The 25,252-nt window shown below is 43.7% G+C and overlaps 1 protein-coding gene across 2 annotated transcripts in view; it reads left to right on the top strand.

Moving 5' to 3' along the window:
- The first annotated feature begins 3,510 nt into the window (after nt 1-3,510).
- The window catches only part of THADA (THADA armadillo repeat containing), a 338,022-nt gene continuing 316,280 nt past the window's right edge, over nt 3,511-25,252 (top strand). Inside the window, exons 1-10 of one of the 2 annotated variants that reach the window (XM_045011459.1) lie at nt 3,511-3,583; nt 10,638-10,738; nt 12,629-12,723; nt 13,186-13,316; nt 19,215-19,363; nt 19,526-19,558; nt 21,005-21,057; nt 22,261-22,447; nt 24,498-24,592; nt 24,716-24,936. In XM_045011459.1, the coding sequence (XP_044867394.1) occupies nt 10,663-10,738; nt 12,629-12,723; nt 13,186-13,316; nt 19,215-19,363; nt 19,526-19,558; nt 21,005-21,057; nt 22,261-22,447; nt 24,498-24,592; nt 24,716-24,936 (1,040 nt within the window). In that variant the 5' untranslated portion in view covers nt 3,511-3,583; nt 10,638-10,662. Of the gene's footprint in view, nt 3,584-10,637; nt 10,739-12,628; nt 12,724-13,185; nt 13,317-19,214; nt 19,364-19,525; nt 19,559-21,004; nt 21,058-22,260; nt 22,448-24,497; nt 24,593-24,715; nt 24,937-25,252 lie in introns of those variants that run through there. The other variant, XM_045011458.1, reaches the window with a different exon arrangement.

Genomic DNA, 25,252 nt, shown 5'->3' with positions numbered 1-25,252 from the left:
TCCTCCGCAGGAGGTTGACGGGGTTGGTGCTTCGGGAGCCGGAGCTGCGGCTGGTCCTGTCGGCGTACGCCGACGATGTGCTCCTCGTGGTCCAGGACCCGGGCGACTTGGCGCGGGTGGAGGCCTGCCAAGCCGTGTACTCGGCGGCCTCCTCCGCCCGGGTCAACTGGGTCAAGAGCTCTGGCCTGGTGGTCGGGGACGGGTGGCAGGCGAGCTCCCTCCCACCCGCGCTTCAGGCCATCCGGTGGAGCGCGGGTCCGCTGCTCTATCTCGGCGTTTACCTTTCTGCCACGCATCCCTCTCCGCCGGAGAACTGGCAAGGTTTGCAGGGCAGGGTGGCGGAGCGGCTCCGGAAATGGACGGGACTCCTCCGGTGCCTTTCCCTCCGAGGGAGGGCACTGGTGCTCAATCAACTGGTCCTGTCCATGCTCTGGTACCGGCTCAACACCCTGGTCCCGGCCCCGGTGTTCCTGACCGACCTCCGGCGGGTGGTGCTGGAGTTCTTTTGGCCAGGACTGCACTGGGTCCCTGCAGGGGTACTCCACCTGCCCCTGGAGGAGGGAGGGCAGGGCCTGAAGTGCCTCCGCACTCAGGTCCACGTCTTCCGCCTCCAGGCACTGCAGAGGCTCCTTTATGGTGCGGGTAGTCCGGCATGGAGAGCCCTGGCGCACGCCTTCCTGCGCCGCTTCCGAGGGCTCCGATACGACCGGCAGCTCCTTTATCTCAACCCGAGGGGCCTTCCGCGAGACCTCTCCGGGCTGCCGGTCTTCTACCAGGACCTCCTCCGGACCTGGAAGCTGTTCTCTGCGACCAGGTCTGTGGCGGCCACCGAGGGGGCAGACCTCGCGGAGCCCCTGCTACACAACCCACAGCTTCGTGTGCAGGTGGCGGAGTCCCCCGCGGTGCGCCAGAGGTTGGTCCTGGCAGAAGCCACCAGGGTCGGAGACCTCCTGGACTACGACCGGGGAGACTGGCTGGATCCCCTGACGCTCGCTCGGCGGATGGGGCTCTCCAGACCTTGTACTCCCCGGCGCGTACTACAGGAGGTGAAGGCCGCTTTGCCGCCCGCTGCTCGGGTTTACCTCGACCGGGTCCTGCGCGAGGGCACGCCCCGCCCACCCCCCACCCCGAGCCCTCCGGACCTCTTCATCGGGCCCCTGCCCCGTGGACCCGACCGGCCCCCCCGCCCCTTCTCCGCTAGCCGGCTGCACGATCTGCAGCCGGTCCGTTTCCAAACCGCGCCAAGGAAACAACTCTACGCGCTCGTGCTCCATACCGTTCACTTCCTCACCCTCGTGTCCCGCCCCGACACCAAGTGGCGGGACCTCTTGCCACCTGTGGAGGGTGAGGAGCCCCGGTGGGCCAGCCTCTACTCCACCCTGGTCCCGAGGCCCGCCGGGGATATCAGCTGGCGGCTCCTTCACGGGGCCGTGAGCACGGGCGTGTACTTGGCGCGGTTCACCCCTGTCCCGGACACCTGCCCCTTCTGCGGCGTGAGGGAGACCCTGGCGCATGTTTACTTAGAGTGCGCCAGGTTGCAGCCCCTATACCGGCTCCTCACCGACATTCTGTTACGTTTCTGGCTGCACTTTTCCCCTCACCTCCTTATCCTTGCACTCCCTATCCGTGGCCCCACAAAGTCGCGGGACCTCTTGGTCAACCTCCTCCTCGCCCTGGCTAAAAAGGCCATCCACGCGACCAGGGAGAGGAGGTTGGCCGACGGAGACTCCTGCGACTGTGGGGCTTGTTTCCGGTCCCTCGTCCGCTCACGTCTCCGGGCGGAGTTCCTCTGGGCGGCGTCCGCTGGCTCCCTTGACGCCTTCGAGGAGCAGTGGGCGCTGTCCGGGGTTCTCTGCTCGGTGTCCCCATCAGGCTCCCTCCTTATGACCCTTTGACCTCACTCCTGTCCCTGTTCTTTTATTAGTTGTCCCCCGCATTTAGTGGGTTTCCGTGGCCCTGTGGATCCTCCCCTTAGGCTGGGGGGGAGATCCGTTAGCATGGGGCGGGCTTCCGCCCGCCCCCTCTCCCGGTAACCCAATAGTACACAAGGGTACGTGTACCCCTGGGGATATGCAGAGGTCTTCCAGGGGGTACATTAATTCATTCAGATATTTGCCTAGTTTTACAATAGGATACATAAAAAACACTAGTGAAGTCAGTACAAACTAAATTTCATAGACAGTGACTCGTTTATACTGCTCTATATACTATACATTGAAATGTAAGTATAAATTCCAATTGATTTATAATTCTATGAGAAAGTAAGCAATGTTTCAATAATAGCATACTGTGGCACTTTTGTATTTTTATGTCTGATTTTGTAAGCAAGTAATTTTTAAGTGAGGTGAAATTTGGGGGTATGCAACACAAATCAGACTCCTTAAAGGGGTACAGTAGTCTGGAAAGGTGGAGAGCTATTGCTCTAATGTGTGTCAGTGCTGATTGCAACTGCAGTGATATTACAGTAGGGTCAAATATTCAAAACTGGCTGCTTAAATTGCACCAACTGAATTTACACTCACATTGCAATTGGAAAACCTCAACTTGTATGGAAAAATAATACAAGTAATTTTAATGGAAATGTCACATGGAGGATTTTCAAATGAAACCTAAGTTTTGGAACAAACCAACATCTTCCGGTGCCTAGTGGATCCTGGGAAGACAGAGACCAGGAGGTGAAATTCTAATAGAGGTGTTCCAAGTCATGGGCCCAAGTGTCTGATGCCTGGATTCTGTGAATGAAATTCAGAGCCAATTTTTACTACTGCAGCAACCAGGAATGGATTTTTATATCAAACTCTAAAAATGACACCATCTGCCTATAGCACAGTGCGCAGTCCCACCACTGCACGGCACTCCATACCATTGACCCCACTAAGCAGTGGGCCATACTAGAAAAGCTATGTAACTATTTGGGGTGATTTTTTTTTTTTTGTTAACCCAATACAGTTTTACAGCTATAGCTTATTCTGCTTCCTGAACCGTCACAAGCTATGTGCTACTGCAGGCACTTACACTTCTATATACCTCCTAGCTTTCACCCACTGATTTTGAGACTGAGGAAGTTTCAGTTTAAGAATCTAGCTGGCAAACCAGGTAAAGGGGCAACTGCCCTCCAAGGGCATACGGGTCTCAGGTACCATGGTGGTAAGTGCACCATAAGTTTCCTGGGTAGACAAGCCCTCAGCACGCTTGATTGACAGTTCTCCCATCCCCGTACTATCCCTTAGCAGCACCGCTTAGCTTCGGAGCTCATCCTGCTAACGGAAGGGCTCTAAGCCCCGCCTCTCCTGGAGGCCAGGGGGCAGTGTCTGTGTCGTAATTGGCGAGCGGGATCTGTCAGTCAGTCGCTGTACCGACAGCCGGAGGGCCAGCGTGCGTCACTCACAGCTACCGCGGTTTGGTTCCGCGTCCCGGCCCCGCCCTCTCCCGCTCCGGCCGGGAGCTCCCGCCCCTTCCTCAGCGGGGACAACACGTGGCCCGGCCGGAACCTGACCGAGCCCCGCCGGGGGACGGAGGCAGTGTGGGTGGGTGGCCAGGAGGCGGCAGCAGCGGCTGGGTGCAGAGCCAGCGTCCCCATCGGGTAAGGGGGGCGCGTCTCAGTGAAACCCCACGTGCGCGGGGGTAAATGCGCCAGAGGGGTGGGAGGCGCAGGTCCTGCCCCTTTCTCTGGTGATGGGGGGATAAATGCCCCAGGGGACGTGGGGGGTCACAGGTCCAGCCCCTTTCTCTGGTATTGGGGAGAAGGAGGGTAAATGCCCCAGAGGGGTGGGGGGCACCTGCCCCGCCCCTTTCCCTAGTGATGTGGAGAAGGGGGGTAAATGCCCCAGTGAGTTGGGGTGGGGGCACAGGTCCTGCCCAGTTTTTCTGGTGATGGGGAGAAGGAGTGTTAATTCCCTGGTGCTCTTGCATTTCATGCCCTTGACTGCAGGGTGACTGGAAGTGTACGTTGTAGGTGAAGAGCAAAGGACTAGAACGCTAGATTCCTGGGTCCTCTTCCATGATGATGTCATTTGTTTATCTTGGCCTGTTTGATTAGGACAGTGGTCCCCAACTTTTTTGTGGCCAGTAGCACATTCATGTTTTCAGAAGAATGTGGCGGGCGCCAACAGTTTTTCAAGGCTTATTTTGTATTTGTATATTAAATAATACGAAAAACATCATGTTTAATATTACATAATATATGAACCTATAAGATAAGAAGGGTAATTTTACATGTAAAAGATATTAATTAAATTATTCGGCAATTACTCTTTCACCTTACCATGTGAATTTGCTCTTTTTTATCTACCTGTAAGAAAAATTAAGGCGTTTTTACAAAATAAATATCATAAACAGTTTTCATCTTATTTATTTTAAAAAAGTAAAACATTGTTGAACTGCTGGTCCAAATATATTTATTATTCTTACTTTAACATAGAATGAAGCCTGCCTCCCTAAAGTTCTCTGTCCCCAGCAGGCGTGGGGCTGCGGCTTCTCTCTGGCTTAGGCCACAGCCCCAGACCTGCCAGGGACCGAGAACACCAGCGCCCGCAGCCCTGGAGTTCTCTGTCCCCGGCAGGGGTGGGGCCGCGGCTTCGAAGCCAGAGAGAAGCTGCGCTCCGGTGCCTGCCGGGGACAGAGAACACCAGCGCCCGCAGCCTGCAGCCCCGGAGTACTCTGTCCCTAGCAGGCGCGGGGCCCTGGTTTCTCTCCCCTGCTGGGCACTAGGCGGGCCCCGTGCCTGCTGGGGACAGAGAACACTGGTGCCTGCAGCCCGCGGCTCCGGAGTTCTCTGTCCCCGGAAGGCGCAGGGCCGCAGCTTCTCTCTCTGGCTTAAGCTGCGGATCTGTGCTTGACAGGGATAGAGAACGCCGGCGCCTGCAGCCCCGGAGAAGCCGGAGAAAAGCTGCAGCCCCGCGCCTGCCAGGAACAGAGAACGCTGGCCCCTGCAGCCTGTGGGCCCCGGAGTTCTTGGTCCCCGGCAGGTGCAGGGCCATGGCTTCTCTGCCCTGCTGGGCACTAGGTGAGCACACATAAATACCCCGGAGGGCGCCATGGCACCCGTGGGCACTGCGTTGGGGACCATTGGCTTAGGGCCAGATCTTTATCTATGTGGTCTCTGAGGCATTTGGCTGCATAAGAAATAATCTCACCTTTGGGCACAACTGGGTGGGTATGCATGTCAGAGTACATTTTGAGGCCAGGTGAAAATTTAGCTCTCCACTATGTGTTTCCTCATCTCTAAAATTGGTATTGTAGAGAACTTCAAGATGCTTAAATGAAAGGTGTTGTGAACGTGTAGTACCTCTCATAACTCAAGCCTGACCCCAGATGTACAGTACCTTCCTTCTTAACTTGTGTAAAACTGATTTGAAACATTAGCTTTAATAATTTTTTTAAAATAAATATTACAGTCCTAAAGTTACTTCCTAAAAGTAGTTTTGGGCTCTCATAGACTTTAAGGTCAGAAGGGACCATTCATGATCAACAAATCTGACCTCCTGCACTTTGCAGGCCACAGAAGCTCACCCATCCACTCCTGTAATAGACCCATAACCTCTGGCTGAGTTACTGAAGCCCTCCAATCATTTTTCTCTTTCACGTGCATAGATTTGCACTAATATTATGTATTTAATATAAATAAAATCAATCTCTTCTCAGGGAGGAGACTCTTCCTGTCCCAAATCGTGTTTTCTTTCTCCACAAATTATTCACCTCAAAAACTGCTAGAGTAGCATAAGAGGTTGTATCTGGTTTATTAGTCCCCGCTGGCAGTGATTATGATATGATAAGTAGGATAGTATAGTTTTCTGCTGGTGGCATCAGTAGTATAGGCTGTGGACACCAAGGCACTTTTGCCACTGTGTCATGTAACCATTGCGATCACCTGGAATCACCTGGTGGTGAATGATGGAGACTAAAATGCCTGGTGTAGATAAGGTATTCAAGTGGTCGCTGATCTACTGTATGTGTCTGGAGAATGGAAACTGGTACAACCTGGGACTTGCATCTGGCCAGCTAACAGCTAAAAAGTAAATGGGATACAGGAAACCTAACTTTGAAAGGAAACTATTTTTTTTTTAAATAATACAGAGCACTTAGGGCATTTTTCATCCGTAGTTCTCACAGTGTTTTACAAACAGTAAGTCTTGCAGTTTTACTGATAACCTTTCTCTCAGCTCAGATTGCCTAAGGGTGCAATCCACAAAACAACTTAGGTGCCTAAAGTCCAGAGTTAGGCACCTAAGTCCCTGTGTACGGCACCAGTGCAGTCCTAAATGGCTGCTGCATAACCCTGTAGGTGCCAAAACTCACTGTGAACCAACTTTGCACTGTAAAAATCCCTGACACACCTAAGTTTTAAAGCCTGGGCCATGCCCTCTGCAGGCATCTGGATGTCTGTTTCCCATCTAAGCCCAGAGTGATTCAGAAAATGGGAAGATAGACATTCATCCACCTAAGTTGCATGTAGGGCCTGATCCAGTAGGTGGCCTTCAAGCGTGCCTACTGAATCAGGTCCCATTCCAAATCTGGTTGGAGGTGGTGGTGCCCACCTTGTAATATTTAGTGTGGTGAATAGAGCACTTGCCTGGGTTGTAGACAACCCAGGTTCAATTTCCCCCTCTGCCAGAAGGGGAGCAAGGATTTGAACAGGGGTCTCCCGTCCCTCAGGAGAGTGCTCTAACCATTGAGCTATGAGATATTTTGATATGGGGCTCTCTCAGTCTCTCCTTTTGAAGCTGTTCCACTGTGGCTAAATAATGAGTGATTGGAGCAAGAGGTTTGAAGCGGGTCCCCTACCTCCCAGGTTGGTTCCCTAACCACTAGAAAATAGCATTATTCTTGTTATTTCCATTCCCTCTTGTCCCATCACCTCCTCCTCTTCTGGCCATTTTTTTGTGTAGTGAGGCAGGTACCTAACTCATTCCCACAAGAAGTGGCTTAGGTGCCTAAACTGAGTGACCCCAGCAAAGATAGGCACCTTCCTGCAGCCTGGACTCAGGACAATCTCTGTGAGAGAGATGGCACTTAGCACACGCCTCTCTCGTAGGCATCTCCCATTGGCTAGCTTAGGCAGCTCCACACCCTGCATGCTGGCTTTTGTGGATCACATGCTAAAGTGCTTATCTCTCCCTGTTCATTGCAGAGGGCAGTGGTTCTCAAAGCTGGTCCGCCGCTTGTTCAGGGAAAGCCCCTGGCGGGCTGGGCTGGTTTGTTTAATGGCCGCGTCTGCAGGTTTGGCCGATCGCGGCTCTCACTGGCTGTGGTTTGCTGCTCCAGGCCAATGGGGGCTGCGGGAACTGGTGTGGGGCGAGGGATGTGCTGGCTGCCCTTCCCGCAGCCCCCATTGGCCTGGAGCGGCGAACTGCGGCCAGTGGGAGTCGCGATTGGCTGAACCTGTGGACACGGCAGGTAAACAAACCAGCCCGGCCCCCCAGGGGCTTTCCCTGAACAAGTGGCGGCCTGGCTTTGAGAACCACTGGCATAGGGAGCCTAGGCGCCTTACTCAGCTTTGTAGGTGGCAGTGTGGATCCTGTGACTTTTCGAGACACCTTAAAGTTGAGTGCTCTGATACTCAGTGTTTCAATGCCCGAGTCTCTCTGTGGAGCTAATCCTAAGTGATTTGGATAGTAATGCCAAGAATGAGACTTGGGTGTCCTGCCCCCCTTGCTGTTCCCTATCCATTGCCTCCCTTAACAGTAAATTTAAGTTTGTTTTGAAATGAAGAGAGATCAGTCAAATTAGCCCTCAGTGTATGGAAGTGTTATTTAAATTCTTGGGATTTCCAAGGACAAGATTGGTTCATTCTTTTTCTGTAGCGGGGTAGGCAACCTATGGCACGCGTGCCAAAAGCGGCACGCAAGCTGACTTTCAGTGGCACTCACACTGCCTGGGTCCCGGCCACCGGTCCTGGGGGCTCTGCATTTTAATTTAATTTTAAATTAAGCTTCTTAAACATTTTAAAAACCTTGTTTATTTTATATACAACAATAGTTTAGTTATATATTATAGACTTATAGAAAGAGACCTTCTAAAAACGTTAAAATGTATTACTGGCATGTGAAACCTTAAATTAGAGAGAATAAGTGAAGACTCGGCACATCGCTTCTGAAAGGTTGCCGACCCCTGTTCTGTAGACTCAAATGAGACAATTTGACCCTTCCTCCACACCTTCAGTGACCAAGCTAGCTGAAAGATGGCATACCGGTGTTAAATTATAAATTGTGTTCTTCTCAGACAGTCTCATGGGAAAAAGTCACTACAGTCTACAAAAAGGAACACTTCTGTGTCATTGTTTTGTCAAAGTATTGCTATTCACGGATCCACACAATGGCATAGGCAGTGGCAATACTAGCTTCCCCACACTGCCTTGATAATCTGCTTCAATACTGATATGCAGGAACCAGGGTCCGGATCTACAAAGGGACTTAGATGTTACTATGCTCAGCATCAGAATGCCTAACTTTTAGGTGCATTGAAAGTCATGGAATCCACAAAATCTGAGTTACCCGCCTAGCATCCTTATGCAATGCGTGGGGAGAGGTATGTGCTAGAGAATGGGATCTGCAAAAGCCAGTAAGTTAAATGAGGAGCTACCTAGGCTACCCAGTAGAAAATGCTGATGAAAAGGGTGTGTCCTAAGCGTTGCCCCTCTCACAGAGTTAAGTGCCGAAGTCTGGGCTGTAGGGAAATGTCTCGGGTTGTGATCCAAAGCTGGAAATCTCTCTGTTGGAGTCAGGCGGCTAAGCTGTTTCTTGTTAGCCAGGTGCCATTCTCACTCAACGCAAAACAGCTAGGTGTGGGAAGAAGAAGCTTCCTTTATAAAACTTAGTCTGGTTATTAGGGTACTCAACTGGGATGTGATAGATTATCTAGCTAATGAGAAGAAAACATTTGAACAGAGGTCTCCCGCTTTGCAGGTGAATGGTCTAACCACTGGACTGTAGAGTGATTCTCACTCTCTGTGCCCCAATTAATATTTAAGGATTTAATTAAAGTAGAGTGAGACACCCACATCAGAATATCCCTTAGTCCAGTGTCTGACTCAATCATCTGAGAGTTAAAAGATCCCTGTTCAAACCCCTTCTTATTGGGCAGAAGGGGAATTGAACTGAGGTCTCTCTCATGCCAGGTAGGTGCCCTAACCAATGGGCTAAAGATTAGACAGAGGAAGAGGTGGCAGCCTCCCTCTTTCCCAGAGTTGAGGATCATGCTGGGGCTTAGGCATGTGATAGGCATCCAGATGCCTGCCTGAAGCAACTGTAGAATGCCCAAAGGCAGCTACTTAGGCACATAGGGGATTTTTACAGTGAAAACATAGGTGTCGAGTGACTTTATGCACCTACAGGATTAGGCAGCAACCAAGTGAGTGAGGATTTTGTGGATCACAGTGGTTCTTAAATCTGAGATTTAGGCACCTAAGTCCCTTTGTGGATCTGGTCGCAATTCTGGTGGCGAGAGAATAGTTTACTCACCAGTTTTGTTTGCTTACGTGTTACAGTAGTTTTGGAGGTTAAAGTCTGGTAGTTCTTGTGAAGTGGGTGACTGTTCACCATGAGCTAGGCTGAAACTACCATCTCATTTCATAGAAACTATCAAGCAGCCTTTGGATGGTGATGCTTTCTGGTCATTATCAACCTAAACTAAACTTTGAATTGTTAACCTAGAACTGAAAGGCTCTGTGCCCCATTTACAATTACATGCAACTTCCAATTCGTAAAGTTTTGAATCAAATAACATGTAATTGGGCTTTAAAACATCTTTTTAGTACTGGTGAAAAGTCACTTGTTTGTTACTTAACACTCTTTATTAGAAACCCAGACATCTCTACACTAGTAGATCTCTAAAAGACCTTGCCTGGTGGATTTCATATCCCATTTATACAGGTCATGCTGGCCTTAAACATTAAGTGAGATAGATAAATTTCCTTGGCCAGTTGAAATTTAGCTCTTTAATTCTTATTCTCCCAACAATTTTTAATCATTGTTTTTTGCCACTATTACATGGCCCAACTGCTCTGCAAGGGCTTACAGTTACCATGGTGATGAGTGCAGTATAAATTGCTATATAGTTCCTATCTTTCATCCTCTGCTTTTGAGACTGTGGCTATATCTACACTAGAGATCTTACAGCGGCACAGCTGTACTAATGCAGCTGCGCCCTGTAAGATCTCTCATATAGCCGCTCTATGCCGTTGGGAGAGAGCTCTCCTGTCGACATAATTAAACTACTTGTAACGAGTGACGGTAGCTATGTCGGCAGAGGAGCTCAGTATCACTTATCTCGGCAAAACTTACGTTGCTCAGGGGTGTGTTTTTTCATATCCCTGAGCGACATAAGTTTTGCTGACATAAGTGGTAGTATAGACATGGCCTGTGCTGTGTTTTTTTTTTTGTCTTCTGTTTTGTGTCATGAATCCTCAGTGAATTTTGTATGAAAAGCTTGAAGTGCTTAAAAGTGACAAAATGAAACAGCAGTGAATTTACCACATTTCCTGTAAAATGATTGTGGAGGTTAAAATGGAATGGAACAAACTATTTTAGGGAAAATATGAAGATCAATGTTAATAGCTAAAAATGAAACTGTCTGTGAATTAATTATGCTTTGAAACAGTATTTTTAGCAGGTCCTAAAGTTTACAATTTTTTTTTAAAGTAGGTTACATTTTAATCAAACAAAAATGGTTTTGAAGAAGAAGAAAGAAATTCAAGTTGATGCATTCGTTCTTGAATGCCAAGAGCTTGAAACACTTCGGTGTAAGTATTTTTGCCCTAAATTAATTTGTGTAATTTGTCTGTTTGTAGAATTACCTGAATACCTACTAAAATTGATTTTTTTGTTTTTTATTTTTTTAAATGTTTTGTCTCTGAGAATAATTTAAAAAAAAAGGCTTTTTAGCTTGACAGGCTTCAAAGGAGTCCTATTCCATCCTCCTTCTGAAGAATCTTGGCTGTTACTTATGGGTGTGACTGGATGGTTTAAAGTATGAATGGACCTTTTAGGTGTATGAGGGTTCCTAAGGAGAAAAACACACACGAGACTTTAAATAACTGCAAAATAAGGTATTAATGTATTTCTCATGATTCTTGGATTTTCCAAGGCCAGTTTGATTTGAAGAGGTAGTTCAGATACTTTTAGAATGTTATATGTTTGGTGATCAAATGTGATACAAGTTTTCAGTAGTCTTTGTGAAAGAAATTAGTAATAAAGACAAATATGTTTATATTATTGAGAATTTTGACTTTGTACCTTACAATTAGGAACATAGGAATTAACACATGGATCTGGGATCCATGTAGTCTAATATCTTTTCTCCAGTAGTGGCCAAAAGCAGATGCTTCTAAGGAAGGTTAAAAACACCACATTAATCAAATATGGGATGATCTGCTTCTGACATTAAGTTCCATCCTGATCTTAGGGTATGTCTATAGTGTAGTTCAACATCCTCAGCTGACCTGGGCTCGCAGGGCTCAGGCTATGAGGCTGTAAAATTGCAGTGTAGGTCTCCAGCCAGAGTCCAAATGACTGCATTGTTAGTGGCTTGTGCCCTAAAGCATGTGGTTTAATATCACTTCCAAAAATTTTATCATTCATTACAATAACTCTGGATAGTTTTGTTGTCCATGTACATGTCCAGTCCCTTTTTGAATCTTGCTGAGTTTTTGGCCTCAATGACGGTTCTGCTTTTGGATCAGTTAAAATAGAGTGAGAGAAACTTAAGCACCTCCCTTCTGCTCCCATATCGCTCTTGTGTTCTGGGAAGGAAATCTGCTGCTAGCAGGTCCTTTAGTCCTTAGGTCTTGGCTGCTGCTTCTTGTCCTCGCCCCAAAACCCTTGTGTAGGACATGACATGCTGTTGGCTATAGGGACACTGGGAACAAGCAGCCCACCAAAATTAGTCTGAGATGAATGTTTTCTCCTGTATTTGGCACTGTGTCCCTGACCCAGCACAGAGAAGTGACCAGGGGCTGTGGTCTACCTATGCAATTCTCTTTACAGGCTTGATGCCTACATATTCTGATCTTAGAAGCTCTGCAGTTGGCCTTTTTCTGAGTCACTCCAAGTGACTTTTTAAATATGAGGTCTGAACAGGCTTTTCTGTTTCCTTTTGCTTTTTTTCTTTGCGTTGGGTTTTGTCTAGTTGAACTTCCCATTTAGCATGGGTTTTCCCTTTTTCAGCATGGTGGTTCATTTTCTTACATAACGTACATGAATATGAAATTTGTGCTTGTGTGAGTGTGTTTTCAGGATCACCTCCTTACGTTCTGTAACAGTACGTGTAGGAGTACATTCTTCTAGCCACACAGATTGTTTTGCAGAATAATAATAGGCTGATTCTGGCTTTAATGTTTATCTACTATTTTCATATAAGTGCAGTCGTTTTTGCTCTGTGAAGAACTTGGCTAAGGGTTAAGGTCTATACAATGTATTGAACATGTAATGTATTCTTATAAGTGCTAAGTATTGTTATGATAATGAAAGGCTTGAGAAAGCGACAGATTAAGTGTAGGGGGAAGGGATAAAACAATAGTGATATGTTACAAATATGATATAATTATGAATTGTTTACTGGTTCAGAAAATCAATTTATTATTTATTTCGTGGTTCCCAATTAAAGACAGCTTCTTTTCCCAAATAAAATGTAGCATTTGCAGATGCTGAAGACCAAAATCTGGCTTCTCTGCTGTTGCACTGTGTACAGCTGTCTGATGGCATCCATCAAATCTACTCTATGAAACAGGTAAATCTTTGCTAATATTAATTAATGGTAAATTGTAACTGCTAATTTATCATGATACCTGAGAATTTTCTAGGCACCAAATAGCAAGAGCTATTTTTAATGTACACTTGTCTTGTACATTTTAAACATTATTAGGACCAGTTTAAAAGAACAGTCGGTATTTCTCCACATGTATTAAAAGTTTAGTCTGATTTCTCAGAAATGCTCATATACTTCAGTGGGAACTGGAGGTGCTCAGTGCCTCTGAAATCAGACTATGCGAGGTGTCTGCCAGCAGAAAAAAATACAGAACAGGAAAAATTTTTGAACCTTTATTCTGACAGTTGAAATTTGGTGGCAGAAAAAGAAACTTGTGAAGTAAATTATTTTAAATTTTAGGTAAAGGAGAATTTCATTTCTTTTATGTATGAGTACATAAACAAAAGTTTAAACTCTGTATGGTTTTTAATTTGTTGATCACAGATTGTGACATTATTGAAGAAGATGGATAGAAACTCTGCATGTAGCCCCATGATTAAATGCTGTTTGGATATTATTGGAGTGATGTATTTTTCACTGGGCGCAAAGAATCCCTTGAAAAAGGTGTTGGCAAGGTAATTAATTGGATAGTAAATAAAAACCCTTTTTTGTTTTTCAAAAATAGTAGAATTTTAGCTAAGTAGGAACATCTGCTGCCACAGAATATTTCACTTAACTTTCAAGTACTTTATTGTATTATAGTTCCATTACTGACATTCATTATTATTGTAATAAGGATGTGGGTTGTCCTTTCTGCCTTAAAATTAGCTGGCTTCTGTAGAAATGATAGATTTATGTTGGTTGATGAATATGATTTATTTGGGCAGGTAAATTATTTGATTTATGGTCTGAAGGTATACTCCATGAGTAGAAATGGTAGAATGTGAAACATAAAGAAGTAACATACATGTAGGTACTATAAACTGTATTAAAATATAACTTAAAAATGACATTTGGGTAGAAAATAAAACTTGTTTCCAAAGTCAAAGATGAATCTTAGTGTCTGTGTTCCATCTAGGTACAAATAGTTTTATTATGATAGCGACTATGGTGGCACATGCTTATGCTTAGGTATTGTGGAGGTGCTGTTGTATGGTTTTCATTAATGTTACGTCTTTAATATGTTTGTGGTTTGGGATCCTGTATTTAAGTGTTTTAATTTCATACACTCCAAAACATAAGCAGTAAGAAATTATCTGTGCTCCAGCATACAATATAAAGCTTAGGTTGTGCAATGTATTCTGTGCTGGTGCCCCTCTTATAGCTTCACAAAACTCCATTGACTTGAAGTCATTGGGAGCCTGTGTGGCATGGGAACTTGTGTGTGTACATGCACCAGAATTAGAGCCTGAGGCCTTGATTTTGTGATGAAATGTGCGCTGGTGGACCTAGGCTCATGCAAGCACAGAAATGCAACTCCACACATTTTTGTGCAGCATCTGATCCTAATTCTGTAGCTGTGTGGACCTGATCCTTTGGCCCTTATATGGGCTAGGCTCCCACTGACCTCACTGCAAGGTGGGCCTCATTATTGCTGGTGATCTGTAGATTAAGGTATGATGCTTGAGATTTGGAATTGGTGCAGCAGTGACTTAGTGGAAAAACCATGGGTGAAATCCTGCCAAAACACCTATTGACTTCACTGGGATCAGGATTTCATTTTTGTGTCTACTGAAGGGATAGAAGGGAACAAGAATCCCAAGGAGTCATGGGGAGTAGAAGTCTGCTGGGGGGTTTGAAATCTCAAGGAGGTAGGTGGTCTGGGAGCGTGGGGAAGAACTTACACAGAGGCACCTCACTGTTTTTTAGAGACCTGTTTAAATTTTGATATAGCCATATCCAGGCTCTACTTAGTTTTAATCCACCCTGGATTTTATTCATACTGTCCTAGGAGAATGAACAAATACTGCAGAGTCTTGGTTTGGAGTAATTTTAAAAACATGAAGGAAAGGCAAGTAAATGCTATTAAAAAGGAATCCAAGGTAAGCAATATGAGAATTTACGCTGATACGTGCTCCACTTAGCGTGTTTGTTTATAGGACGACCCCCCAAGATGGTTAGGTAAAAATATGTATGATCCTTTCATAAGCTGACCCTATATTTCAGGGGTTGGCAAACTTTGGCTCCTGGCCCGTTAGGATAAGCCTCTAGTTGCCTGGACGTTTTGTTTACCTGGAGCGTTCAGAGGCATGGAGCCCCTTGGCTCCCAGTGTCCGCGGTTTGCTGTTCCCAACCAACAGGAGCCACTTCCCGCAGCTCCCATTGGCTGGGAACGGCGAACCGCGGCCACAGGGAGCCAAGAGGCTCCGTGCCTGCAGACATTCCAGGTAAACAAAACGACAATATATTAGATATTCAATTCAATGATTCCATAGAATTTAAAATAATCAAATTTTGGTGTAGACCCGTTTATAAGCCGATCTCTGCTCTTTGATGTGTCATTTTTTTACATTTGGCTTATGAACGAGTATATACGGTAATTCCTTTAATATAGTGGCTGTATCCAAAAGCAGTAGTTCAGATTAAAGAATTTAGGACTAGTTTTACCCTTTGTGTGTGTGTAATTCATTAAATGCTTTCCAAATGTCATTTTAAAATGATGTTTTTGGTTTGGATACAGCAACAAATAGATTTTAATTTAAAAAAGAACAAACTTTGTTTTCTATAAAAGCATATCACTGAAAGTCATTTGGTTCATGTTGCTTTAAAAACCACTCTTTTCCATTGTGAGGAACTATGTGCCAGATTTAAGATAGGAAGGAATTTTTTTGGCTATTATAAACCCCAATAAATAAAGGTTCATAGTGGAAAAGCTGACATGCATATATGCTCTACTTTCAAAATTAAATTAGAATGTGTCATATTAAATAAAATATTTTAATAGGTTTAAATTAATAAAGTTAAATAGGTCATTGTCATAGAAACAAAATATTATGCAGTGGGTTTAATTTGAATTCTGAGTTAGAAAAGGGGCGAAGGGCTAAATCTAATAGCTCTGTATTCTAATGGAACCTTGTGCGATTAAACAAAATTAATATAAAAAATCAAATTACAGAACAATCAACTATTGTCCAGTCGGAGGTGAAGTAGTAAGGCTGGCAGATATTAAATACATTTGTGTTTAGTACAGTATTCTGGATTCCAGCATGTAAGGGGCTGGGACTCACCACTGCGGTGCCCCCTGCTGAATGTCCTGGGGATCAGCTCTGTTAGTTATTGCGCCCTCTTCTGGTGGTGTCTTGCTGCCGTCACTTCTGCTCCAGTGGTATTTGCTACCTTTTCTAGGCCATTGTTAGCTCTTTTTATTTATTTCTATGTTGTGGTTTAAGAGTTTGCTGGTTTTATTTGTTTTTGTTTTGGAGATTAAATGTAAAGCCAAGATTAATCTTGCTGTCTTCTTTGCTTTCAAAATTTACTTGAGAAATACTTGGATTCCCCAAATATTTTAACTTTTTAAAAATCTGTATTGGGAGCTGGACTCTCTTTACTTCTATTCCACCTCCCCCCACCCCCCCGAACAATATAATAGCAAGGAAAAACCACAAATAGGATGAATGGGACTCAATAAATAAGTTATTGCGATGAGCAGTCCAAATGCATTCTTTGGGGACAGATGAAAGGTTCGGTTGTTCCATCCCATGGGAAAAGAACAGGGAAGTCAGGAACCTCCACGAGTTTGACCTGGTGGAGAATCCAAGCGGTCGTCTTCTCGGGTGGGAAGGAGGAAAGAAGATTGAGCAGGAGGTGTAGCATCCCAACTTCTCAAATCCTAGGGGAGCTGTAAGGATGGGAATCCCTAGTGATTTGGATGCAGAGATATCTGAGTGGAGGGCTGATTTCCAGGTGCTTCAGTAAATTAAATTCCCATGTAGCATTGCAGTAACAATGGTAGAGAGGACCCAGTACAAATAAATATTGCTTAAGCAGCATTTACTTCTAGTCAGATATTCACAGCATAAGTGAACAGTAGAAGGCCTTTGGGTCTACGTCCCTGTTGTCTGTTCGCAAAATACAGAAAGAAAAGCCCACATGGAAGCCCCTTTGCTGGAGCACTTCATAGTTATGGATGTTTCAGAAAAGCATAGTTAGGTGCTGCGTATTCATTGCTCCTTCTCTTTCATTTCTCCTTTTCCAAGAGAGAGGTGGTGGATCAAAGTCCCTTTCCCTTAGCCCAAGGTTAATAGCTGTTCTGTTTTGCACTGAGGTTTGTTTTAAGGCTCTGAGGACTAAAGTCAAAAGAAATGCCCAGTGCTCTTAAAGAGCTTATCTGATGATGTCCAATTTATTAATTTGACACAATGTAGAATTCTGTGATAGGTAAAGAATGGGTATATAGGGAGATATCTCTGTATTTTTCTCCAGGAATGAGCAACGGAGTGGATCACTTGATGATTACCTGTTCTGTTTATTCCCTCTGGGGCAACTGGCATTGGCAGGACAGGATATTGGGCTAGATGGACTTTTGTCTAACCCAGTATGGCTGTTCTAATGTTCTTTGTTCTTTGAATTCCCTCATTATCAATGTGTTATCTCATTGATGAGTCTTGCAGTTAAACAGTGGAAATGTGATAAAAGGTCTGATCCTGCAGCCATTCATCAGGGGAAATTGCTATTTATTTCAGTCAGAATTTTTCCCTGAGTAATGACTACAGGACCAGACTCTAAATACATTTTTACTATAATCTAATTTAATCTAATGTAAATACACTTATAAGATTAATACTGTGGATACTATTGATTCCTTGTTCGTTTCACAGTCTGAGAAGTAAATTTGCTTAGTGTTCACAGTGTATACACTAAATAAAATGTTTGGGGGAGAAATCCTGACTAGTTTGATTTCCTATGAGTTATCCAAATAGTTTGCACCAAAAATACTGTCCCATCTTCTATGCTTTCCCTCCTTATGTATGAAAAGTAACTTTTATAATCTACTAATTTAGGGGACAATTAAATGCTGAAATAATGTTAGTTGTATTTTGAGTGTGAGTGAGTGCTTGGCGTCACATAAGTAGCTCTCTGCCCTAAGGATGGTAGTCTACTTTAACAGATGATACAGTGGGTGACAAGCATGAGGTATTGAAGCAGTCTGAATCTTGCAGTGATCATCCCTGGAGGATTTCATGTGATAAGTGTTTGTCTGAGAGGTCTCTTCTTTTTTGGGGCGGGGTGGGGGGATGTGTTACGAGGTTAGAAGAGACGAGGCGAGGGAGGCTGCTGGAAATCAAAGGGGCAGCATGGAAGAAAATGAAAAGATGAGTGGTGGAAAAGATGAAGAAGCAGTTAGCCCAGAATACTCCTGGGGGGATTCTGTGTGGCTGTTCACCCTTAGAAAATGCACCTCCACCCCTGCAGAATTCCTGTGCTTCCCTGCTGAGGGGCAGGGGAATGGGAATGTGGGAGTGAGGGGAGGGGGTTGGAGAAGAAAAGGGGATAGGGCAATTGCAGGGGGAAGCGGGAGCCCAGCATGCGGTGTCCCCTCAGCAGCAGCTGTGGCTCCCCTGTTTAGCAAGCCCATCAAACCCTCACCCTGACAAGCCCTACCCCTCTATACCTGGACCCCTCACACCCAGACCCCCCCCACTGATCCCCAGGGAACTACACCTGGACTCCCACCCCATCAAGCCCTACTTCTCCAGCACCCGGAGCCCCCGCTGAGCCCCACCCACCTTCACCTGGATCCCCTGCAGAGTCCCATTGCCCCTGCATCCAGAACCCCCAATGAGCCTCTGTGCATGGAGATCTCCCACTGAGCTGCCCGCACAGAAACCTCTCACTCCACACCTGGATCCCCCCACACTAAGCCCCTCCACACTTGGATCCTGCTGGGCTGAGCCTGCCCACATATACCTGGTGCAGGAGGGCAGGGCCCAGCCCTGGGGTGTTTCTGGGGCAGGCCCAGCCCTAGCACTGTATCCGGGTCAGGTGGAGCCCCACTGTCGAGTCCCTGTACCAGAGGAGGTGGGGGCTTCAGAGTGATCTCCCACCTCAATACCGCCAGTGGCCTGTGCTCCTCACTGCCATGCTGGAGCCACATTTATTTATTGACAAATAAAATTTGCAGAATTTTTAATTTTTTGGTGCAGAATTCCCTCAGGACTAACAGCGGCTTGGGAGAAGCTAATTTTTTAAAAACAAACGTTGTACTTCTGGCTGTAATTAAAAATGCCTCGTGTCTTAGAGTAATGTATCTGAGACTTGTTTCTACCGAATACCTTTATACTTGCATTCATTTATATTTATTTTTTTTTCAATGTTGTAAAATGCCTTAAACTCCGGTCCTGTAATCAGATCTGTATGGGTACATCCTTGCACCTGCACAAAACCCCATTCAAGTCATGGGTGCTCAATACAGGCCTGCATGGATCCAGTTGCAGGACTGAGGCCTAAGTTTTTCACCAATTTGGCAACTTTGATATTGTGGATGCTTTTTAATATTCTGTTTGAAATAATTGATTATTCTCTTTCTATTGTAGTTCACTAAATGGCCTTCCTGAACAACTTACGACTGAAGCAGTGCACAGTTTTGTTCGTTGTCTTAAAGAAGAACTAAAAACTACAGACTTATGCTTGTACCGCAAAGTAATGGACAATCTTGCTTCCTGTATGGAAAACTTCAGCCTAGGTATGATCACATGCAATATTATCTTTCATATTTTTAACTTATTCATTTGTGATTTGAAACTTGGCATTGTTTATAATGGTCTTGATCTGATTGAGATTATTGTAAAGTAAATGATTGCTTCTAACACATACTTATTGAAATACATATTTTTCCCCCCTATAGGTAAAGCAAGTATTAACAATTTATTCAAAGAAGGTAAGGTCATGCTTTTTCTGTAACAATACAATAAATGTAACCTTTTTGATTGCTTATGTTTTCTTGAGACTAGCTTAAGGCAGGCAGGAAATTTTAAATGTGCATAAGCCCCACTCTTACTCCTTTATGAAAACTCACATTCAACAAAAACTAAATGTGAAGACAATATAAACAATTTTTGAACAGCTCTTAGTGGGCTTACTAGAAGTGAAAAAATTTCATGTAGATATTCTTCTCTATTATAGCTGGAACTTGGTAGAGTCGTCTGTTTTTCCATGACTTTTTGTCTTTCATCTTCAATTCCCTTAGTTGCATTTATTGCTGGTCTGAATGAACAGATCTCAGTGGAACTTTTTCAGAGAAGGAGTTGCAATTAAGTGACATGAGGCATTCTCTCTCACACTTCCCCACCCTGAGGTTGGATGTGATATCTGTGAATGGTTACCAGCCTCTGCTAACCAAAGAGAAAGAACCAGGAACTGGCAGTGATGAATAATTTGGTCTACCAAGAGCACAGTTAATTATTGTATCATTTATTAGAGTCCGTTTCTAGACCATAGGGTAATGGCAACTTGATATATTGGAAAACTAGGTCTTTGTCCAGACAAAATTCGAAGACCCTAGGCCAGGGGTGGCCAACTGGAGCCACATGCGGCTCTTCAGAGATTAATATGCAGCTCCTTGTATAGGCACCAACTCCGGGGCTGGAGCTATAGGGGCCAACTTTCCAATGTGCTACAGGGTGCTCACTGCTCAACCCCTGGCTCTGCCACAGGCCCTGGCCCCACTCCACTCCTTCCTCCAAGGCCCCTGCCCCTTCCCCTGCATCTACCATGCACTTGCTTCTCCTCCTTCCCCCACACTGAGCCTCCTGCACATCACAAAACAGCTGATCGTGGTGGGCAGGAGGTGTAGGAATGGAGGGTTAGGTGCTGATGGGCAGTGCTGCTGGTGGGTGGGAGATACTGGGGGTCAGGGGGAGCTTATGGGGAGCTGCTGATGTCTTACTGTGGCTCTTTGGCAATGCACATTGGTAAATTCTGGCTCTTTCTCAGGCTCAGGTTGGCCACCTCTTCCCCAGGCTGTTTCAAAGCTGCATGAGCAAAGCTTGTGTGAGTGAGTTCCTTTCCTCCAGCAAGCTGCCAATCCTTATTTTGGAACCATCTCTTTATCGACTTTCTCATCATAACTTAAGGTTGCACAGCCCAGGGGAATTGTACAATTTTTATAATGGATTTTTTCCACTTCCTTTGAACACTACTCCTATGAGACTATACTGAAGTTCAAACTTGATTGATATGTACTGTTGTAATGTTGCTTCCATTTGGCAAATAATTTTTCTGTCCATGCACGAACCCTGCACGCACACATGTGGGACCAATTCATATTTGCAGTTCAGTCTGTTTTTAAACAAAATAATTTCTTACTATAATTTATTTTTAATAGTTCTTCAGTTTCTGCAGAAGTCTGTCCTTGAAATAAAGGAGGAAAACAGGCAAGTGAAATTAAATGTGAAATGTATTTAGCTATTTCAAATCCACTCTTTGTGGAAGATACAGTTGACTATGAATATTCTTTCTGGTGACAATAAATCCATTAGTGATGTAAATGCCATAGTGATAAAGTTGATATGTGCAGTACTGTGCCATTTAAAAAAAAAAAAAAAAAAGGAGTAGGGAGTTTCGTATCCCATCCTGGTGCATGCTGGAATGTAGAGGAAGGCGGGATGAAAACCAGGATGTGTCAGTATAAGAGGCATAGAGACCTATAAATTGTGGGTACTTTCTTCATTACAAAATTGGATCTGAAGTGTGTAGTTCATGAATACCATTGAACAAAACTATAATGTGGTCTTCCACTTCCCATGTGATTTTTTTGTTTTAACTTAGTGTTGTTATCAGATTACTGAAGTGGTTGTCATTGGAATTTACCCAAGAACCTAAAAAAGACATAATAGAATTTGTCCATTTTAAACACAGACTACCATTGAAGCTGCTGGTTTCTCTGGTAGATTCAACCCAATAAGTTGTTTAATAGCTGCACTTTGGGTTGGGGGATCATGCTTTCCTAAGGGCAGTGAAAGGGATTAAGCACTGTGTCAACTCCCTTCTCTGTTACAATTATACTGAAATTGGAGTTCAGCTGACTAAGGTGGGCCTTATATGTGCTTTGTGCATCTACAGTTGAATTGTGCATGTAGTGGTGTATGTCTCTTATAACCAGTAGCACTCTGGTCCATTCTTTTCTTCATATTAATGAGAATGGGACCTTAGCTTACATAGCAAGGGCTGAATAAAATCTTTTCCGTGTTAAGTTTTTAGTATTCCACTTGACTTTCCCTGTTCCAGGTTTGTTAAAAAATGATCACAGCACGAGTTATCTTGACTTAGATAAAATATCAAAAGAAATTGAAATGTTTGTGGCTGTTTTGTGATTAATATTATTGATTGTAACAATGCGAAGACTGACGAGATTTGTTCACAAAGTTATGCATTTGTTTAATTAGCATGCAATGAGGTTTTTTTTTTTTTTTTTAAGTGAAAATGCTTTGGACTTAGCTTTCCTGTTTTATTTTTATAATATTCTCAGTGGACAGAACAAAGTAAAAAACTTCCTTTCTGTAACTTTGGCAAAATATTTGCATGGGGGAAACACAAATTTTAGTTGACTTTATTCGTTTGTTTTTTTTCCTTTTCAGAAAGCTTAGTGGAAATAGTATTGCTGAAACTCGACTGATGCATGATTTATTGATGGCCATTAAAGTTTCAATGATGCTACTACAGAAAGTACAAGAAAATTTTCAGGGAAGTCTTTGGAAGAAACCTGGTTCTCTTGTTTGGCAAAGTATGTGTGGTTTACTGAAGAGCTTCTCAAACTTTTTAATGAATGGTAAGTATCAGCAGTTTTTAAATATTATAAAGTTTGTTCTTAGTAAGAAACTGAAATAGTTCTTTGTTGGAAAAACTTGTCTTTTGGACTTGTCCTCCTTCAGTCTAAGTCACTGAGCATTGTACTGATTCTGGTAGCTTACTAAGTTCCCAATCGTACTGCTATTATCAATTCAGAATGAGCAGAATGTACAGAGGGAGAAATGAGACTTATCAATTATAATGAATAAATATTTTTGATGAGTGAGTGGCATTTCTGTTATCTTTCAGACTTTAACAAATAGGTTCGGTGAGCATTGCCAGACTTTTATGTATGCAGAAAATTTGTACCAAATAAATACAGGGTTGTGCGATCAGAAGCACAGGTACCAATGTCACAGAACTACTAACTGTGGTATGTAACCTATCATTTAGTTCAGGTTCTGTGCCAGATGACTGGAGGGTAGCTAATGTGACACCATTTTTTAAAAAAGGCTCCCTAGGCGATCCTGGCTTTACAGGCTAGTAAGCCTAATTTCAGTATCTGGCAAATTGGTTGAAACTATAGTAAAGAATAGAATTATTGAACACAAAGATGGACACGATTTGTTGGTGAAGAGTCAACATGGCTTTTGAAAGGGAAATCATATCTCTCCAATCTATTAGAATTCCCTGAGAGAATTCTTTGATTCTTTCTTTCAACAAACATGAGAACCAGGGTGATCCAGTGGATATAGTGTACTTGGATTTTCAGGAAACTTTTGAGAAGGTCCCGCACCAAAGGCTCTTAAGCAAAGTAAGCATTTGTGGGATAGGAGGGAAGGTTCTCTCATGGATCCATAACTGATTAAAAGACAGGAAACAAAGGGTAGGAATAAATGGTCAGTTCTGAAAGTGGAGAGTGTCCCCCAGGGATCTGCAGTGGGACCAGTGCTGTTCAACATATTCATAAATGATATGGAAAAAGGGTAAACAGTGAGGTGGCAAAATTTGCAGACGATACAGAATTATGCAAGTTAGTTAAATCCAAAGCAGACTGAGAAGAGTTACAAAGGGATCTCACAAAACTGGGTGATTGAATTTCATCTGTCATTTTGTTGCCCAATGTTGATAAATGCAAAGTAGTACACACTGAAAAACATAATCGCAATTATGCATATAAAATGATGGAATCTAAATTAGCTTTTACCACTCAAGAAAGAGATCTTGTAGTTATTGTGGATAGTTCTCTGAAAACATCTGCTCAATGCGCAGTGGCAGTCAAAAAAGCTAACACAATGTTAGAACCCATTAGGAAAAGGATAGCTAATAAGACAGAAAATATCATAATGCCACTGTATAAATCCTTGGTACACCCAAACCTTGAACACTGTATGTAGTTCTGGTCACCCCATCTCAAAAAACATATATTGGAGTTGGAAAAGGTATAGTGATTGGCAACAGAAATGATGAAGGGTATGGAACAGCTTCCATATGAGGAGAGATTAAAAAGACTAGGATTTTTCAGTCTCAAAAAGAGTCGAATAAGAGGGGATATGATAGAGGTCTATAAAATTGTGAATGGTGTGAGAAAGTGAATAAGGAAGTGTTATTTACTCCTTCGTATAACACAAGAAGCAGGGGTTACTGAGTGAAATTAATAGGCCTCAGTTTTAAAACAAAAGAAAGTACTTTTTCGCACAACACATAGTCAACCTATGGAACTCATTGCCAAGGAATGTTGTGAAGGCCAAAAGTATAACTGGGTTCAAAAATATAATATGAGCATAGCAGACTCTGCCAGAGACTTCCTTTGTGACTTTGGGCAAGTCACTTAATGGCATTTTTCCCCCATATATACTGTGGGGATAATATTTTCCTACTTCACATGAGTATTTTCAGTATAAGTTCATTAATACTTACAAGGAACTCAGATACTGCGGTGATGCAGGCTATGTAAATAATTGTACATTCTGTCAAAAAATAAAATAGCATATTTACAGTTCTAATAATTTCTATCAAATAGAGCAAGCATTGTACAATGAAGAATGTTTGGTTATTTTTGTTTGTTTTTTTCCCCCTCTATCATAAAGAAGGTCTCTTGCCTACTGTTCAGACTACCTCAGGATTGGCTGTCATTCTCTTTACTAAGACTATGTTTGAGCCTGTTGAAAAGTTACCTTGTTTGGTAAGTATGCTTCTTCTCTTAAACTAAAGCTATATATATTTACTACTACCAATTACTAGGTACTTTAATGTTCTATTTGTAATTAGTCAATAAGATTGGCATTAATTGATTTTGCTTTTGCAGGTCAGTGACTTGCTCCTCTGCTCAGTGAAATGTGTTAGTGTACCAGAGTGGTTTGTGAGCAGCTGTGGGTGCCTCTGTACTGAAGAGCTCTCTGATTCAGTCCTCCTCTTCCTTTGTCATGGAGCACTGGCCATGTTAGAGTGGAAGAATGGCAGTATGGGTGAAAATGGAGAGAAATTACTCTTAGATATTGCGTTGGTTTTGTTATCTTTGGCTTCACGGTAGGTCTATTTTTTTTTTAATGCTGTTTTATTAACTATTTTTCTGACCTTTTACATGTTCATTTCTGTTGTTGAAACCATGTCTACTAATAATGGCCTGCAGTCCATGTCCTTTTCTGAAGTTGGAAATTTAATTACTCTTGTCCAAGTTTTGCCACCTTTAATACCTTATTCTGAGTAATCCTAATGATATCAATTCTAAAATAAATAAAATATTTGTATATTTCATTGCCTAGATCGGGGTGGGCAAACTTTTTGGCCTGAGTGCCACATCGGGGTTGTGAAATGGTATGGAGGGCCAGGTAGGGAAGGCTGT

Source organism: Mauremys mutica, chromosome 3 (genome assembly GCF_020497125.1).
Source record: "Mauremys mutica isolate MM-2020 ecotype Southern chromosome 3, ASM2049712v1, whole genome shotgun sequence".
In the NCBI taxonomy this organism is placed as follows: Eukaryota; Metazoa; Chordata; order Testudines; family Geoemydidae; genus Mauremys; species Mauremys mutica.
This window is presented reverse-complemented; position numbering and strand designations above follow the sequence as displayed.